Source organism: Mastomys coucha, unplaced genomic scaffold, assembly GCF_008632895.1.
Source record: "Mastomys coucha isolate ucsf_1 unplaced genomic scaffold, UCSF_Mcou_1 pScaffold15, whole genome shotgun sequence".
NCBI classification, from domain to species: Eukaryota; Metazoa; Chordata; class Mammalia; order Rodentia; family Muridae; genus Mastomys; species Mastomys coucha.
In genome coordinates, this window is record NW_022196897.1 from 125448971 (window position 1) to 125469426 (window position 20456).

General features: G+C 42.0%; 1 protein-coding gene across 2 annotated transcripts in view; it reads right to left on the bottom strand.

Annotated features, from left to right (window-relative positions):
• Positions 1–10674: 10674 nt before the first annotated feature.
• Positions 10675–20456, bottom strand: part of Esf1 (ESF1 nucleolar pre-rRNA processing protein homolog) — a 58125-nt gene continuing 48343 nt past the window's right edge. For both annotated transcript variants that reach the window (XM_031372056.1, XM_031372057.1), the window contains exons 12-14: positions 16185–16261; positions 14615–14761; positions 10675–11695 (exon numbers count right to left, since the gene is read on the bottom strand). In XM_031372056.1, the coding sequence (XP_031227916.1) occupies positions 11402–11695; positions 14615–14761; positions 16185–16261 (518 nt within the window). In that variant the 3' untranslated portion in view covers positions 10675–11401. The remainder of the gene's footprint in view (positions 11696–14614; positions 14762–16184; positions 16262–20456) is intronic.

Genomic DNA, 20456 nt, shown 5'->3' on the forward strand with positions numbered 1-20456 from the left:
CATCCAGCAGCTTTGGATAAGCAGGCAGGACCAGCCCCTTCATGTGGTCTAGCAGTTCATAGATGGAGTAGATGTTGGGGTGGGCCAACTCAAAACCCCTGAATCTTGGGCCTGGTGTAGCTGTCAACCCAACAGCTTTCCCATACTTGACTACCAGGGCCAATTCTCCAGCACTACCCCAGCTAAATCATCTAATGCCACCCCTCCTGTTCTTATGACCCTGGGGCCAACTCTCCTACCTGCCAGAGGCAGCAAAAACTTAGGTGGTGGGAGGTCACCTCTCCCTCCCTCATGCTACCATGTGGCAGACAAGGGACATGGCCAGCTCTCTTGTGCTCATGACCTCTGTCAGGCTCACCCAAATCTTTACCATCAGTGCCAGCCAGTGAAGGGTGGGGCCAGCTCTGTATATCCCTTGGATATCAACATGGTCTCAGGCCTTGACCAGGGATATCCATGCACAGGTGGTTCTGATGCTAAGGTCCTGTTACCCAATTGGTTCTTGATCTATCAATAAAGATGCCAGGGGTCAGTTACTGGGTGGAAGGGAAGAGGCAGGACTTCTGGGTACCCAGAGGCAAGCTAAGGGTCGGCTGGAGAGGAAGAGAGATTTTTGCCAAGCTTCAGAGGGAGAAATGGTGACCAGCCATGTGAGATCTCAGGTGGAGCGACCTGAGATTGCTTCTCCAGGTGGGAGACTAGGGTGTTGAGCTGGGACTAAAGGTAACTGAGCAACTGAAGCTGAGGGCAGATTTAGGGTCCTGAGCTAAGAGTATTGGGAAGGGCATGCTAGCTGCGGTAGATTAGAAGTGCCCAGCAATTGAGCTAATAAGGCAGGTTGAAATTGACCAAGCTGTGTCTGGGTTCATCTGTGAATCTGAGGGGGAAACTTGGCAGGGCTGGTAGGAATGTCGTCCAAGAGCTTAAAGTGGGGTAACAAAAACTACACACTACATGTCCATATGCCTTTGATGGTAGTATTAGACATGGACACAGACCCCTCCTGCTGCATGCTCATGAATCCAGACATGGTCCTCAGTGGCAGTACAGGCCAGAACTTCACCATAGCCTCAGGAGGCATCTCAGGGTACTCACAATAGGCTGTTTCTCTCCACCTTCATGTCTCCAGCTCTGCCTCTCTTTATAGGGCTCAAACGGTTCTGCTTCTCTTTCTCTCCCATCTCTTTATCCCACACTTGTACATCTTAGTGACTTGTGCTGTGGGTGGGCGCATAGTGGGCAGGGCCACTGGGTGCCTTCAAATGTTTGCCCAACCCAAAGATTCCAAAGGAAATAAACCTCTGCCTAAAGCTAAACACAGCACAGTAAAACTGGAATTCAACATAGAGTCATCCAATTTCATGGTTGAACTGCCATCACAATCAACTAGAGAGATGAGCAGATAGGCCAACAATGAGAAGTAAACAGAGCAGGACATGTCCCATCAGGTATGGGCTCTGCAAGTTCTGCTCTTCCTCCTGGTTAGGATGCAGCTCTGGGAGTCACAGCTACTCCTACAATGATCGGGTTTTCTCAAAGGAAGAAGGCATGGGCCCAGTGGCATTTGCCTTTGTTACTGGCTCTACTGATGGACAGTGTAACTCACTGTTTCTCAAGGAGGAAGAACAGCAACCGCCTTCACATCTCCATTTCTGCCTCACTTCATGGCTTGCAAACCCCATGGCTTCTTTTCATCGCCTATTTGCTTGCTTCTTTCTCTTCATCACTCCATCACCTACTCAGTTCCTGCTGCACAGCGCTATTGTCTCTGTGCTTCCCAAGAAAATAGGGCTTGTTTATAGTTCTTACAGTTCTTGATTTGATCTTGGTCTATTTAAAGACATTTGCAAGTTATCCAAACTAAAACAAAATCAAATAGGTAGGTACCTAGGAAAGAGCAAGCATCTTGTCTCCTCTACCCCCAGAGGCAGTCCCTCTCACCCATGACTCGGATGGGCTTCTAATCACAAGTGTGTGGCTAGGCTGCTAAAGTGGTGCAGTCATGCAGAAGAATTAGATCAGATCCAGAATTCCTCTCCGGAAATGCTGTGTTAGAACTTTGCTGCTTGCCATCGAGACAAAGCTTTAAAACAGGTTTCCAAGCAAATACATTTTCCAAGATCTTGAACAGAAAAGCATTGTCTAGACAGATGACAGAAACTCTTCTCTGTTAATGGATTTAACATTTATACTTCTCTCTTTAGACATCAGGGAAATTAGACCCTTAGTTGTTCTGAATGCTTAGATCTTCTTCTAGATTGTAATTCCTGTCATTAAATAATAGAGTTAAATTGTTTTAAAAATAATACTGATATGTATTTAATATAAGAAAATGTATTCAGTTCTTAGAATATTGTATACAATGATAGTTACTTGCTTATATTTATTATATTGTTTTATCTTAATGGCACTAAAACTCAAATTTTATTCTAATAAATTTTAAAACATTTAGATTCATGTATCTTATATGTATGGGTGCTGTGCCTGAATGTCTGAATATGCACTGCTTCTATGCTTATGGATAGATGGTTGTGAGTTCCCTCCTGGGTGCTGGGAACTGAGCATCCTTCTGTAAAAATAGCAAGTGCTCTTAACTGCTGAGCAATCTCCCTAACCCCTCAAAATTTTTCTTGAGCCAAACAGTGGTAATATATATGTATATATATATATATATATATGTATATATATATATGTTATATTATATATATTATATATTATAATATATTATATATATGATCCCAGTACTTGGGAGACAGAGACAGGTGGATCGCTGTGAGTTGAAGCCAGCCTGGACTACAGAGCTAGCTCTAGAACAGCCAGGGCTACTACATAAAGAAACCCTGTCTCAAAAACCAACAAGAATTATTTTTGAATCTTTTTTTTAAATATTTATTTATTTATTATATGTAAGTACACTGTAGTTGTCTTCAGACATTCTAGAAGAGGGAGTCAGATCTTGTTACAGATGGTTGTGAGCCACCATGTGGTTGCTGGGATTTGAACTCAGGACCTTCAGAAGAGCAGTCAGTGCTCTTAACCACTGAGCCATCTCTCCAGCCCTATTTTTGAATCTTAAATGGAAGGAAGAATTCTTTAGCAGCATAGGAACTGGACCTAGAACTCCATGGAAACTGTGACGTGATTTTCTCAGCATTTCAACCCCATTGGATTAAGGAGCCAATGAGATGAGCAAAGCAGGCTGAACGAGGGCTCATCCCTGGGTGGTGGCTGTCCTTGCCTCACAATAATTTATCCCTGCCTCTGGTTTCCAGGATACAAAACTCCATCATTCTCACATCTTGTGACTTTTTTCTTTTTCCTTTCTTTTCTTTTCTTTTCTTTTCTTTTCTTTTCTTTTCTTTTCTTCTCTTTTCCTTTCTTTTCCTTTCCTTTCCTTTCCTCTCTTTTCCTTTCCTTTCTTTTCTTTTCTTTTCAGACAGGGCCTCACTTTGTAGCTCTGACTGGAACTCAATATGTAGACCAGCCTGACCTTGAAACTCACAGAAATCCACCTGCCTCAGACTTCCAAGTGCTGGCACTACTAAAGGTGTGCCTGGTTCTGGTGATTTTTTTTTTTCTTAAGCTATCTAGAGTTGGTTACATGGTTTTACATGGCTTGTGTGTGTCCTACGGAGGTTCACATCCTGGAACCTGGTGATGTTGTTGACCTTAAAAGGTGGAACCAAAGCTGGAGGTAGTTAGATCAGTGCAGGCACCACTATCTGAAGAGATTAGGGTTGGCCTTCAGTAAGAGTTTAGGTAGCTCTCCTGGAAGTAAGGCCTCCTCATGTACTCTGCCTCTTCTGTAAGTGCTCAATCCTCTGGTTTTCTTTTTCTCCATCATGTTGTGACCCAAGAAATAGGGCTTTCAGAGGCTGAGTGGGCAAGGTCGCTTGACCTTTGTGATGGTTTGTATATGCTTGGTCCAGGGTATGTGAGGCCTTGTTGGAGTTAGGTGTGTTGCTGTGGGTGTGGGCTATAAGACCCTCATCCTAGCTTCCTGGAAGCCAGTATTCTGTAGCAGTCTTTAGATGAAGATGTAGAACTCTCAGCTCATCCTACACCATGCTTGCCTGGACGCTGCCATGTTCCTACCTTGATGATACTGGACTGAATTTCTGAACCTGTAAGCCAGTCCCAATTAAATTTTGTTTTTATAAGAATTGCCTTGGTCATGGTGTCTGTTCACAGCAGTAAAACCCTAACTAAGACAACCTTGGATTCCCCCTCTTTTATTTTTTAGACAGGTTCTCTTGTAGCTCAGGTTGGCCTTGAATATTCTATATTGCTGAGGATAACTTTGGACTGCTGAGCCTCTTGCCTCCTCCTGCAACTATTGAGATTTCAGACCTGAGCTACCTCTGCCCCTGATCTTGGACTTTCAGCCTCCAAATATGTGATTAACATACATCCTTCCCTTCTTCTTTATTATATAGTTAGCTTCTGGTATCCTGTTATAACAAAGGAAATGGAGTAATATTGTTGGTTTGTTTAATGTGCTACATTCCTAAGGCAATGGATAGGTTCATTGGGCATACAAAGAAATCTGGAGTGAATTTCCTGTGTGGTCCTTGATCCTTTTTGAGTTTTCCAGTAGACTACTATATTTGTTGTAGAATGTAAAGACTAAGTTATCCATTCAAATGGAGGAACTTATGAGATCAACTATTATTTTCAGAGTTTATACTTGATTAATGAGTTGCTGTTGGAATAAGCCCATCATTAGCCAGGTAGTCACACATGCCTGTGGTCACAGATCAGAGGGCTGAAGCAGGAAGATGGTTTGAGACCAAGAATTCAATACCAGCCTAGGTAACATAGAGACTGTCTCAAATCGCACAAAATAAAACTTAAAAGTCACGTATAAAAAAGTATCTTTCCTTCTTAATTTGATAATTTACCCCCAAAATTTAATGTACTATTTTTTTTTAAGACAAGGTCTCACTTTATAACCAAGGAACTCATGGCAATCCTCCTGCCTGAGCCTTCTGAGATTTGGGATTACAGGTGTGAGTCACCACAGCCCTTAGATGAACTCTTTGCAGTATGGTAAATTACACTCTTTCATACTCGGCCCAAGAGAAAAGATATTGATAATTAAATTCAGACTTTTTTTCCACTCAAGAAAAAATATGACATCTACTCAAGACAAAAGTACCTACAGAAAAGGGGAAATTTTTATTTTAAATTTCAAAAATTAATGAAAGCACTTCATAAGCCCCAAGCAGGCACTGTTCCCAGCTCTCCCTGCACACACTTCCAGGCTAGCCTGTTTGCTTTGGCACTGTCACACCATGTAGAGATTTTTGTCTCCACAGCTTGGCAAATTCGGGGTAATGTAGAACCCACGCGTAAGGCTCAACACAGGCCCTCTCACACGCTTCTTCATTTTCTCACGGGCCTGAGTCTGGCAGCTCCTCCTTTATACATGTTTGGAGGAAGGTGATGATGTGAGCCTGGAGATGAAGAAGACAGTTTGGGATCAGAATGCCAGGCCCACGAGCACAGCAGAGTCCCAGCTGCTTTCTAGGGGAGCTTGTCTCACTTCCCTTGACTCGTGGCCACACCCAGAAATCTGAAGGCCCCCCTGTTCCTAAGCATCCTATTCCAGAAAGTACAAGTTGCAGGTAGTTTGACCACCATGTACTAGAAAAGGAGAGAAGTAGCCTTGGAGATGTAGCTCAGTTAGCAGTAAGTATGCCCAGTATTCAAGAGGCCCAGAGTTTGATTTATCAGTGCTATCTGTCCTGGGCATGGTGAGTGACATGAGTAATTCCAGGAGTTGGGAGGTAGAGGTGGGACAATCAAAGGCTCAAGGTCCTACAGCCTGGACTGTGTGAAACCCTGCCTCCAAAAGGAGTAGTGGTGGCAATATGGTTCATATTGGGGTTCAGGAATTGACACACAAAACACTCAGACTCCAGTCTCAGTTAAGCAAGAATAGTTTATTGGACACACACCCCAACACAAATCAGGGTTGCAGCATAGACTTGGGAGCTGAGGCTGGACCTTGAATATTTCTCAGGGCCAGCTTATAAAAGGAAAATCCACAGTGAATTCATATACAGAGTGGCAGGGTGCTCTGCCCTGACTTAAGCTATTTGACTTTAGATGGAATAGTTTTAACTGACCTTTATTCTGGTTGGTCCTAAGTGGAAGCTTATGGTTATGGAATTTCTTTCCTTTTTTTTTTTTTTTTTTCAGGTTCTGTACTGCTTTATTATGGTACACTTTCAAGAAGACAAAGTAATGCCTTTCAGAAAAGTGAACACACTTTAGAAATGTATCTATTAAATATTAAGACATGGACAGCCAAAGCTACACACAGAGAAACTCTTTCTGAAATACAAAAACCAATACTGTAGGACTAGCTGTGTGGCTTGATGATAAACGTGTTTGCCTAGCATGGGCAAGGTGGATTTAAACTCCGGCACCTTACATACACCCCCCCCCCCCCCCCCCCGAGAAAGCTCATTAGCGCTTGGGTTCCTTCTTGACCCAAGGACAGAGAGTTAGAAAATATTCTTAACTATTTAAGAGCTTGACTCCAGAAGCTAAAAACAGGATTTCATATTACCGAACTATAGAAATGATTCCTGAAAGTATAGTCTTGTGGAATTTAAGATTAACAAATCTCAGACATACAGAGCATAACAGGGTCAGCATGGCCCTGCTCTGAGTCAAGGTAATTTTTGCATTAATGACTGGCAGGCATGGAACAAAATGGCTACAGCTGTGCTAAGGGTGATTTTAAGCTAGGGATCAGGCTTCAACAGTCCACAAAGGTTCTAATGCCACTGTGCTGTCTTCGTGTTAAATGGGCTAAAGATGAAAGAGCAAGCAGTTATCACCTGAGAAACATGAAGATATTTGATTGTTATGGTTTTGTTTGGTTGTTTGGTTTTTTTTTTTTTTTTTTTTTTTTTTGAGAGTCTCATGGTATAGCCCTAGTTGGCCTGTAACTCAGTATTAAACCAGGCGGGCCTCAGACTCAGAGAGATCTGCTTGATATTGCCTCCTGGGTACTGAAAGGTATGTGCCCCCATACCTGGCTTATTTGATTTCTTTTAAAATGTTAAACCTTGAAAAGTACTCCACCATGAAGGTTTTGGAATAAAAGGCCATGGATGAAATGTTGGCTATGTTCTCTCCACAATACCATCCACATTTCCAGCTACTTCTAGTTTGATATTCTCTTAGCCTTAGACCAGTGGGGTCAGTGAGAGGGAGATCCCCTCTACTCCCAGTTGCATTAGCTAGCCCCAGTTGGGGGTCATGAGAGCAGGAGATCTGGCCCTTACCCCTCACCTGCTGCTGCTCTAGTGAGGGCCCAAATCTCACCTGGGGCAGCACAATAAAGCTAGCTCTGAATGTGGGGGGTCACACGTGAGCAGCCCTGAGGGTGAGTGGGTGGGTGGGGGGTGAGTCCACCCTGCTTCTTGTCTGCACTGCGATGGTGTCAGCAAGAGATCCCCTCCTCTCCCATAGAGGGCAGTCGAGCTTGACCCGGGGTCATGAGAGTGGGAGAACTGTCCATGTCCCTCACCAACTGCAACACTCAGGAAATCACACCCTGCATCTTATCTGAGCAGTAGGGTAGAGATGGTCCTGGTTGTGGGGGGTGGGGTAGGGAGCTTGCTGGTGAATGGGCCCTGAGGGGGAGAGTTCGAGAGCCTGCAGGCTGAGCAGCTCAGATACCTCTCAGCTGGTATCACGCCCAGGCCCAGATCCACCACGGCTTTGAATTGGCCCACACCTACATCTACTCCATCTGTGATGATTTGTATATGCTTGGCCCGGGGAGTGACACTACTAGGTGTGGCCCTGTTGGAGTAGGTGTTGCCTTTTTGGAGTAGGCATGGCACTGTGGGTGTGGGCTTTTAGATCCTCATCCTAGCTGCCTGGAAGCCAATATTCTGCTAGCAGCCTTCAGATGAAGATGTACCACTCTCAGCTTCTCCTGCACCATGCCTGCCTGGATGCTGCCATGCTCCCACCTTCATAATGGACTGAACCTTTGAACCTGTAAGCCAGCCCCAATTAAATGTTGTCTTTATAAGAGTTGCCTTGGTCATAGTGTCTGTTCATAGCAGTAAAACCTTAAGACACCATTGATGAACCACTGGGATGCATGAAGGGGCTGGTCAGATCAAAAACTACAGGATCTCCATGACATAGGGCAACACCAACAGGATATCTGAGACAAGTCCCATTGAGTTTCCAGTATTGATAGAGTATCAGAAGCCAGAGGCCTTGAACTAGGCCAACGAATCATTACAATGGACATTTGCAAGCAAAAAACTGGACAAAAAGGAACCCTATGGGGCACACTCTGACACATTACAGCTTCCATAACAAGCTTTTGTTTTTTCTATTGGGGAGGAGGTAGCAAGGGTGGAGGGCAGGTAGGAGAGGACATGAGTGGGACTAGGGTACCTGATGTAAAATTCACAAAGAATCAATACATTTCCTTTTCTTTTTTTTAAAGACTTAGATGCACCAGAAGAGAGCATCAGATCTCATTACGGATGGTTGTGAGCCACCATGTGGTTGCTGGGATTTGAACTCAGGACCTCTGGAAGAGAAGTCAGTGCTCTTAACCACTGAGCCATCTCTCCAGCCCAATAATTTTTTTTTCTAAAAGGTGACTGAAATTTAAGCAGTAACTTAGAGACAAAGGGTTTGTACTAGCTGGTTTTGTGTGTCAACTTGACACAGGCTGGAGTTATCACAGAGAAGGGAGCTTCAGTTGGGGAAGTGCCTCCATGAGGTCCAGCTGTGGGGCATTTTCTCAATTAGTGATCAAGAGGGTAGATCCCTTTGTGGGTGGTGCCATCCCTGGGCTGGAAGTCTTGGGTTCTATAAGAGAGCAGGCTGAGTAAGCCAGGGGAAGCAAGCCAGCAAGGAACATCACTCCATGGCCTCTGCATCAGCTCCTGCTTCCTGACCTGCTTGAGTTCCAGTCCTGACTTCCTCTGGTGATCAACAGCCATGTGGAAGTAAGCTGAATAAACCCTTTCCTCCCCAACTTGCTTTCATGGTCATGATGTTTGTGCAGGAATAGAAACCATGACTAAGACAGGGTTCTAAAAGAAAACGAGCATAAACTAATGACATTGGTGGGGACTTAAGGAAGAAACTGGTGGTCAGGCAGACCACCGAAGTTCCTTGTTATCTCCTAACCTTGCCTAGATGCTGAAAGTGAGGATGTGGCAACTCAGACGATACCTGGACATCTTGTGTGGGGACCAACTGGATGGATGGACTACCTCTCCATGCCTCACCCCAGTATTTGCCACCAGCCCACTAAAAAGAACCCAGACTTGTAGCTCCCTGGTAGTTCATGTTCTGGAACTCATGCTGGATAGCTCTGCTCTCTGAGTCTATAACTTCTGACTCACCCTCTGTGTTATTTTTATTTTTTTTGTTTTTGTCAGTGTAATAAGTCCTGACTATCCTGAACTCACTTTGTAGACCACACTGGCCTCAGAGATTCACCTGCCTCAGCCTCCTGAATTTCATTTTTTGAATTCTCCAGACGAGAACTTGGAAACCACTGACTTAGTATAAGTTTTATGTGACCTTGAGTACCGGCCACCTGAACCCGAGTTAAAGTCCACCTGAGGCAAGAGGGAAAGTTCCTCTGAACGCAAGGGCACCTCACTTTTCCTTCCCCCACTCTACTGAAGACTGGGTCTGCTCTGTAACCTCAGAACTCAGACAAGCCGAGGAAGATAGGAGTTTGAAGATGAGAATTACAGAGCAAGTCCCTATCTTAAGAAACCAAAGGTTGGAATGTAGCTCAGTGGGAGGGCACTTGCCTAGTGCACATGGGCTGGGTTTTATTTCTAGTACTGAAAAGAAATTAAACCAATTAAATTTTACCCCTACTTGATCTGAATTAAAGCTTACAAAAGTTTCCTTATTAAGAATGAAATAAGGAATGTTAAGAACTATCTATAGTCGACACTCATAAGCACCCACTGACTCCATTCTGGTTAACGTTGGGAAGTTCACACACGGATGTCAGGAGTATTACTTGGATGAACAGTCTAACAAGAGTGCTCTATAACTAAGACAATCTTGCTTGGACTCTCTATTTTTCTCCATTATAGTGAGCATTTCATTTAAGAGGTGCTATTTTCTTTTCCTTCCAGAAACTGTTTAAACTGTCATGATTTTGATATTGCATTGAGTTTTGCAACTTTAAAAAACATGCTTTCTTGGTAAACTTCGGTTTTTATAATAAGGATGGCAACTTTACACAAATCTAGAAGATTATTTCCTTTTAGGGGGGGGGGTGTCAAACTGCTATAGTCCATGTTGCCTTTTATTTCTTTTTACTTATATGCAGCAATCCAGTTTTCCTGTGTGAGTGGTCAGCTAATAGTTCCTAAGATTTAGAACAGGTGCAAAGAGTCCTTTAATTTTAAAAAGAATTGGGGTTTCCTTAAATTTATACCAGCATACCCACCTTTCTAAAAAACCTAAAGGACAGAAGGATATTTTTGTTGGTACAAATAGGAAAAAGACTGCAGAGTCCATGAACATTTCAAATAAAACTGCCTTTCCTCTTCCTAAAGAGTTAAGTCATACTTTTCAGATTTTTTTTTTCAGAGTAATTGGCCTGAAGTACATACAATGACATAAACCAACACTATACACACAAGAAAATCCATCTCACACTTTTATTTATAAATTAATTCTACATGCAAATTACTAAGCATGGAAAAAAGTTCACAGCTTTCATCCTTCACACTAGAAAAATAAATTATTTTACTAGCTTCAGAGATCTGCTTCTTGCCTTCAGAGATTAAGGTACTACACATCCATATTTTCAATTTGTTTTTAATCTTTACACAGAAAATTGACACTATGTTACATAGATTGTAAATAGTATCTTAGCTGTAGACTTGTAGGAAATGAACTTCATATAATATAAAATTCTTAAGAATTCTATAGTTTATATTATGGCAAGTCTATGAAAATATACAGTATAAAACATGAAGTATTTACAATTAGGTAAACAATTACATAAGTGGAACATTTTATTTTTAATTTTACTTTAACATTTTCTGCATATGAATATTTTGCTGTAACTATGTTTATGCATACGCTATGGGCAAGCCATGCCCATGGAGGCCAGGAGAGGGCACAGGGTCTCTTAAAACTGGAATTCTATATGGTTGTGAGCTGCCTTGTGGGTGGGTGCTGGGAACCAAACTCAGATGCTCTGCAAAGCACCATTATTCTTTATTGTTGAGCCATCTCTCTGGCCCCAATGAAGAACTTTACAATGGTCAAGAGGGGTAACTTTTCATATTTTAGAAACGTGGCTTTATTCCCATTATCCTTTATGCTATTTCTGTATACTTGAGGAGATAGCAGAGACTGTGCCCAGTTATTTGACCCTCTGTTTTTTTCTGGCTTGGAACTGCTCTGTTTTGTTTTTCACAGATTTAATCAGCATGGATAAGGCGGGATCCATGGGTTGCTTCTGTGCTGGCTTCCCCGTGTCCTGCTGTGCTCTCTCTACTGCTTGAATAAGAAGCTCTTCTTTCCGTTCTCGATGCCGAGCTTTCTCCTCCAGAATTTTTTCCATAGCTTTTGTTTTCTTGAAATTAGGATCAGAGGGATCCAAATTGAACAAATGGGAAGTATACATTGCCTGAAACCGTGCATCACTGACATTTACCTGCAAATTCAAAGAGAACAAACACATAAACAAACACAGAGAGTTGTGGTTATTAGTGTACAAGTGTACTCTGTGCAATGAGAGTGAACCAATTTCTGCAATCTCAAAGAGGTTTTCTGTTTGTTACTCAAGACAAGTAGTCTTTATAAAGTCTAGGCTGAACTGGAATTTACTGATTTAGAACACAGGATTCTCAGGCAGTGGTGGTGCACGCCTTTAATCCCAGCACTTGGGAGGCAGAGGCAGATGGATTTCTGAGTTCGAGGCTAGCCTGGTCTACAGACTGAGTTCCAGGACAGCCAGGACTACACAGAGAAACCCTGTCCCAAAACACCAAACCAAACCAAACCAAACAAAACAAGACAAAACAAAACAAAAAACCATACCTCAGAACACAGGATCCTCCTGGCCGTATTCTCCTGAGAACTAGGCTTACAGGCATGTGCCATCATATCCAGGGCAGACTCACTGGGGTTTTAAGGCCTGCCCTTTAATACCAGTGTATAGGGTATGGCTGTTCTCTTCTCCCAAACTAATCTATTTGACTAGAGGCTCATGTGCATTCTGTGGTCTATAACTTGGATAATTACTTTGACTGACTAGGGAAGTGGTTCCCAAGACAGGGCTTCCTGTTCCTTGTTTAGCATAAGACCAACTTCTAACTTACTATGGACAAGTCAATTAGGACACTATTGGTTGCCTGGAGTTTAAACAGTCACTACATTCTGAAGTCAAAAAAGTAGCTACTACCTAGGCCTGGTAGCACAGGGCAGTAACTGCAGGTACTTTGAAGGCTGACTCAGATTCCAGATTCAAGGTCACCTTGGGTAGCTTAGCCAAACCCTGTTTCAAAATATAATGCAAAACGGCAGCTGCAGATGTTGCTCAATGGTAGAGTGCTTGCCTTAACCCGTGTGATGCTCTAGCTCAAGCACCCCAGGACCATAGTGAAATACACCCTCGAGTCCAAGATTTGTTAAGATACAAACCCCAGATTTATCCTCTGTTTCTACAAAAAGTACTATGGTCCTACCTTGAAAAGTATTCCCTCAATCCAGACAGGCTTAGTAACAATGAACAACAAAGAAAGACCCAAGTCTAATTAGTTATAGTGATATTGATAGCACCATACCAAAAATAACAAAGGAATTCTCATGAAAATTCAGTGTATGAGGACATGTGTATGTGCAGGTGCCTGTGCCTGCAAGTGCCTGAGGTTGATGTCCGGTGTCGTCCTTTAATGTTCTCTACCTTATTTTTTGACATAGTTTCATTGAAGTGAGACCTCATGAACTGGCTGGCTGTCAGCAGGCCCCTTGGGGTCCTTCTGTGTCCATTCCCTATAGCTCTGGGGTTATAGACATATGCTGCTGCTCCTAGCTTTTATATGAATACTGGGATCCAAACTCAGGTCTCATGGTTGCTCAGCAAGTTCTTTACCCACGGAGCCATCTCCACAGCCCTCATGCAAAAACTTAAAAAAGACTGTGTGGTATGTAGAGATTAGAGGACAACATGGATGATGGGGAATGAACTCAGGTTGTCAGATTTGGTACTAAGTGCCACTACCTGCTGAGCCGTATCACCAGCTTCATGAAAATAATTTTATACATGATTATGGGTGAAGATAGAGCTCAAAATAGGAAATTATTCTTTGCTTTTTTTCATGAGAACAGTAATTTATCAGAAACTTAATGGGAACACATACATATAGGAAAAAGTGGAGCAGTAGTGGTCTTGCAATCCTGCATACTACAAAGAAGTTAGTTTATGTCCTTCTATCCACTTTGACCCATTTCAAAACTCACCCATTTTTTTTTTCCTTCTAAATTCACTAGTGGAAACTGTCAAGTAATTCCTAGTGGATATTTTAAAGTGTTCTGTGGAGGGCTCGGATTTATGCATATGGCCATTAGGACCACACACTCAGCATAAGAAGGAAACTGTTGAGTGACAGCAACAATATACACAGAAAGGAAAAAGTATGGCCCAAGTTGGCTACTGTACACAGCAAGAGTGAGGCCTGTCACATGACCTCTCCATGCTCAGTTGACTATCACAGCATGAGAAGCACTGTTTCTGGTTTGAACATTTAAAGGCTACAGGTTTTTGTTGTAGCATGGCTACCAACTTTAAGGTAACTATCTCATTTAGTGTTCAACCAGAGAACAGTGGTGTGATTCACTCTGGGATGAACTGTTTAGATTAAAGGACAGTCACTTTGTCTCCTTTACAGACCTTGAGAAGAGCTTTTTGAGGGTAACTTCATAACTAATTTCTATATCCAGAGTAACTTTACATTTAACCCCACCATCAAGAAGCTAGTAATGTTTGCAGAAAGGAGTCTAGCATAAATGTCCTCTGAGAGGCTCCACCCAGCAGCTGACTGAAATTGACAGACATAGAGACCCACAGCCAAATATCGGATGGGCTTCCGGGAGTCTTATGGAAGCATTGGGGCAAGGATTGCAGGACCCAAAGAGGACAGGAATTCCACAGGAAGACCAATAGAGTCAATTAACCTGGACCCTTGGGGCTCTCAAGAGACTGAACCATCCATCAAAGAACATACACAGGCTGGACCTAGGCATCCTGTGTATATGTAGCAGATGGGTGGCTTGGTCTTCATGTGGGTCCCCCAACATCAGGAGCTGGGGCTATCCCTAAAGCTGTTACCTATCTGTGGATCCTATTCCTCTAACTGGACTGCTGTGTCTGGTCTCACTAGGGGAGGATGCTCCTAGCCCTGCAGAGACTTGATGTGCCAGGGTTGGAGATACCCAGCGAGAAGCCTCCACCCTCTCAAAGAAGAGAGGGCACGGGGGAGGGACTGTGTGAAGGGGGGACCAAGATGTAAAGTGAATGAATAAGTAAATTAATAAGGAAAAAAAGTGCTATAATAACTTTACTGCCAGTTACCTCAAAGTCATCCTCAAGTAACTCCTTCTTTTTCATAAGCTGTTTCTTCTTCTTTTTGCTCAGATTCTGGTGCTCCACGATCTTGTCATAATTGAAGTGTTTCTTGCTGTCTTCTTCCTCATCCATTACAAGTAAAGCCATCTCAGCCTATGGAGAGGAGAAAAAACAAACAAAAATTACAAATGTACAGCTGAGTTTCCCCCAGTCTCTGTTCTGAGAATTGCTTATGAATGGAGCTTAGGAAGAGGCCCAAGATACACAGCTTAAGTTCATTCCAGGCTGTGATGTGAGAATTAGCTAAAGGGAAGTAGGGAAGAAATAGCCTTTATTCAAAAGACAGGCTTCCATTCCTGTAGAGTAACCTGATTAGCAGGCAGAAGGAATAAGAGCCCCAGGTCTGTCAAATACGTTTCATCTTCACCTTGTTCTTTTTAAGTAATGACATGAAATTTACTTTGTGATACAAATTAAGGTTTCCAGATGTGTACTTTAGCAGTAAGGAAAATTCTTTTGCTCCTTTTTCCCTTGCCTCTTTCAATACTGATGTACTTTCATGAAGCGGACTCAGCATTAGCTTCTGAGGCTAAGCCTTCTGTTTCCACTGACCATGAGATGAGACCCTAAGAGTCCACTAAACAACTACCAGCACTAGAGACAACACACATGAGCACGCTCTGGAGCCTCCACGTCTCCCTGTATTGCACACAGGATGCTTTATGCTTCTCCTTCCATCACTGGCACTCACATGGGACTTCCTTATAGAGCCAAGTTCCATGAGTGGATCTTTAAGTAGCTTTGAGTGCTACCCATATGTAATGGATAGAGAATAGAAAAATGCATTAAGCTAAGCAGTTTGGATGGCCAGTTAAGGCTCACTCCAGAGTCACATGGATGCTGCTGACCCAGGAGAAGTACCTGTGACTTTAGAGTTTTGGAATCACTGGGTTATGCATAAATATCACTGCATTCCTAATGAAGATGACATTTGTACATTAAACTTACAATCACTAATAATAAAAGAGAAATTACTACAGAAACTGCACTAAAGGGGAGAGTCAAATAGAATCAAAGGATATGAAAATACTACTTTTAGGTTTTAATATGTCTCAGTCATATTATAGGGTGTAAATGAGAAAATCTCTTAGTCACAAAAGCATGTAAGGTTCATATTAGCTGCAGAAATGTTTGGTTAAAGGCAACATTTACAAATTATGTGGCTAAGATGTTTATGTATTTCATACTGTATTTACAAAATCCACCTGAAAAACCAGTTTTAAAATTAGAGACAATTAGAGGTGGCGCACGCCTTTAATCCCAGCAGTTGGGAAGCAGAGGCAGGCGGATTTCTGAGTTCCAGGCCAGCCTGGTCTACAGAATGAGTTCCAGGACAGCCAGAGCTACACAGAGAATACATAGAAAAACCTTGTCTCGAAAAACAAAAAACAAAACAAAAAAACAAAACAAAAAAAAAAGAGAGAGAGAAATTAAAGACAATGAAAACTCATGCGAACCACGTCATTTCAATTGCACATGTCAATCATCAACACTCAACAACGACCATGATGTCTACCTTTTGTTTTTCTAGTTCAGTTTCTTCCTCTGAAGATGCAATGTCCTTTGCAGATTTCATTGATTTTTTCTTGATACCTGGTACAGCAAACCAACATAGGAAGGTTAAGAGACAGGCTCAACAGTGAAAATTTGCTTATACTATGAACAAAATGCAAAATATCTAGAAGTAATCTTAACAGCAAATGTCAGAACTGGAAGAAGGAAAAGCACAACAGAGAGAGAAGGCCATGGGTCTAAGAGGAGTGCACAGCCACCTGGGAGGCAACTAAGTGTTAAGAAGAAGGCCCTTTGGTGGTATGGTGGCACACTTCTGTAACTCTAGCACTTGGATGGCAGAGTTCTGGTTTGAGTCCTAAGTATGACACACAGTGAGGCCATCTCAAAACCAAAGCAAAATCAGTAACTAAAGACAGTCACTAAACTATGTACTAAACAACATGGCTTAGTTGTCTTGTAGTGAAGAAAAAAACCCAAAAGACCAAAAACCCCATGGGTTATTCAAATGGATGAACAATTTGCCTCATCTTAGAAAAAGACAACTGAGTTATACCCTTATCTATAAAACAGGTGCTTTTTTTTTTTTTTTTTAATTTTTTTCATTTGGGTGTGCATGTAGCACATCAAGTGTGAAGGTCAAAGGACAAATTGTGGGAATTGGTTCTCCTCTTCCATGTGGGTCTCGGGGGTCAAACTCAGGTCTTGGTGTGACAGTAAGCACATTTACTCTCTGAGCTATATCTTGCACATATGTGTGTGTGTACCAAGTGAATGCCTGGTACCAACAGAGGCCAGAGGAGGGCATCAGCTCCCCTGGAACTGCAGTTACAGTTATCATTTGTGTGCTAGGAACTAACACAGAATTTCCTGCAAGAAAAGTACATGCTTTTAGCCACAGAGCTATCTCTCTAGTTCAAATAGAGAACTCAATAATAGCAGTTATCAGTAGGGTTATTCTAGGATTCCACGGATTAGTAAACTGCAAGAATGTAGTTATTGCTTTGCCCACAGTGCTATAGATGCCAACAATAATTCCCATTATTGTCTGATTATACATATTTGTCTTAAGCTGCTTAGTAGTTATGCTGATGCTATGAACTTTGTTTCTTTTGTGTGTCTAAGTGTGAGGACTTCAAGTAGATAAAGTCATGGTGATGAATATGGAAGATCAATTTGACTGTCTGGTTATTTTAGAATGTTTCTGTAACTTTGGTTCTCTGTGAACCATGATACACCATCTTTTGAAAAACTGCATTTTGTTCCACTGAATAGAAATCAACAATCTTGTGCTGGGAATGTAGCTTAGTTGGTAGAGTGCTTGCCTAGCATGCATAAAGTTCTGGATTTGATTCTCAACATAATATAAAAGCAGGCATGATGGTTCAACTCATGCCTGCAACTGAAGCACTCAGGAAGTGGAGGTAAAAGGTTATCCTGAGCTACACAGGGAGTTAGAGTCAACTTGAGCTATATGAGACTTCAACTCCAAACAAACAAAACCAAAATGACCCATGTAGTGGTTTGAATGAGAAAGTCCTCTGCAGTCTTAGGCATTTGAATACTTGGTCTCTGGTTGGTAGTACTGTTTGGTTGGCTAGCTATGTCATTATACTGGCAACATGCTTTGAGTGTTTGGAGTCTCACCTCACTTCCAGTTAACTATCTCTGCTTCATGCTTATGGTTCAAGATGTGAGCCCTCAGCTTCCTGCTCCTGCCACCGTGCCGACTGCTTCCGTCCTGCTATTATGGTCTCTAACCTTCTAGAACCATAACCCGCACCAAACTCTTTCTTCTATTAGTTATCTTGGACGTGGAGTTTTATCAGAACAGAAATGTTTTAACTACACAATCGCAATGTTCTCTATGGTAACAGCAATTAAGATGCTGGAAAGTGGGATCAGTGGTTGAGAGGACTTGTTTTCAATGAAGAGCCCAAGTTCAGTTCCCACATGGTGGCTCACAACCACCTGAACTCCAGTTCTGGGGGATCCAAGTAGGCACATTTGTTTTTTTGAAAAGTCCCCCCTACCCCCACCCCATTTAGGTTATATGCAGGATAGCAGGAAAATGAAGTACAAAACAATCAAATCTACTGACATAAAAACAGACAGATATTAGAATTCTATAGATATAGAAAATAGAAATAAGTATTATACCTATATCAATGGACTTTCAAATTATCTTTTTTTGTGTGTGTGTCAGTTAAACATCATGGAAAAACTGATCATTCCTCAAGATAATCTTTTCCCAACTTCATGATTCAGGCTGTGTTTGTCCAAACTATTACTATTCATGATTTCAATTTGTTTAAAATTTCATTTTGTCCAGGGACACATATGCATAAGCATGTCACAGTTTGGTTTGTACGTAATCAGACGACACCTTTTGAGAACTGATTACCTCCAACTACTGTGAGTTTCTGGGTGTGAAACTCAGGATCATAAGGTATACTTGACAAACACTTCTACCCGCAGTCACTATGTCCACGCCACGTTAACCTTTAAACAAGTTCCATAATTTTTTTTTAAAAGCAAACTATTTTTATTCACAGATAAGAGTCTCTATATAGAAAATTCCAAAGAATATACAAGAAAGCTAGAGATTAATATATGATTTCAGCAAAATTTCAAGGGGGAACTAGTTTTTTTTTTCTATAAATCAGCAATTAGCAATTTGAAAAGGAAATAACTAAAATAATTCTGTTTACAATATCACCTAAAAAATATATATTTTTAATTAGATATTTTCTTTTCTTTTTTTTTTAAAGATTTATTTATTTTAGTGTGGGTACACTGTTGCTGTCTTCAGATACCCCAGAAAAAGGGCATTGGATCCCCATTATGGATGGCTGTGAGCCACCATGTGGTTGCTGGGAATTGAACTCAGGACCTCTGGAAGAGCAGACAGTGCTCTTAACAGCTGAGCCATTTCTCTAGCCCCTAGATATTTCTTTTATTACATTTCAGATGATATCTCCTTTCCTATTTTCCCCTCCAGGAGAAAACAAGCCAAACCATTCAACCAACCAAACAAAAAAACCTTGTTTCCTTCTCCCTCTCCTTGCTCACCAACCCACCCTCTCCTGCTTCCTGGCCCTGGCATTCTCCTACACTGGGGCATAAACCTTCACAGGACCAAGGGCCTCTCTGCCCATTGATGACCAACTAGGCTATCCTCTTGCTACATATGCAGCCATGAGTCCCACCACATGTACTCTTTGGTTGGTTGTTTAGTCCCTGGGAGCTCTGAGGATACTAGTTAGTTCATATTGTTTTTCATCCTAAGAGGCTGCAAGTCCTTCAGCTCCTTGGATCCTTTCTCTAGCTCCTTCATTGGGGACTCGGTGCTCATTCCAATGGATGGCTATGAGCCTCTACTTCTGTATTAGTCAGGTACTGTCAGAACCTCTTGGGAGACAGCTATATCAGGCTTCTGTTATTCAGCACTTGCTGGTATCCACAATAGTGTCTGGGTTTGGTGACTGAATATGGGAAGGATTCCCAGGTGGAACAGTCTCTGTATTGTCCTTTCTTTAGTCTCTGCTCCATAGTTAAAGACTCTACAACTCCCTCCATGGGTACTTTGTTCCTCCTTCTAAGAAGGAACGAAGTATCCACACTTTGGTCTTCCTTCTTCTTGAGTTTCTTGTGGTTTGTGTTTTGGGTATTCCGAAACCCCAACATTCTAAACCCTAAAACTTCTGGGCTAATATCCACTTATCAGTGAGTGCATACCATGTGTGTTCTTTTGTGATTGTGTTGCCTCGCTCAAGATGATATTCTCCAGATCCATCCATTTCACTAAGAATTTCATAAATTCATTGTTTTTAATAGCTAAGTAGTACTCCATGTATAAATGTACATATTCTGTATCCATTCCTCTACTGAGGGACATCTGGGTTGTTTCCAGTTTCTGGCTATTATAAATAAGGCTGCTATGAACATGGTGGAACATCTGTCCTTATTATATGTTGGAGCATCTTCTGGGTATATACCCAGGAGTGATATAGCTGGGTCCTCTGGTAGTACTATGTCCAATTTCCGGAGGAACCGCCAAACTGATTTTCAGAGTGGTTGTATGAGCTTGCAATCCCACCAGCAATGAAGGAGTGTTCCTCTTTCTCCACAACCTCGCCAGCATCTGCTGTCACCTGAGTTTTTGATCTTAGCCATTCTGAATGGTGTGAGGTGGAATCTCAGCGTTGTTTTGATTTGCATTTCCCTGAGCTTTACTACAGAGCAATTGTTATTAAAAAAAAAAAAAAAAAAAAAA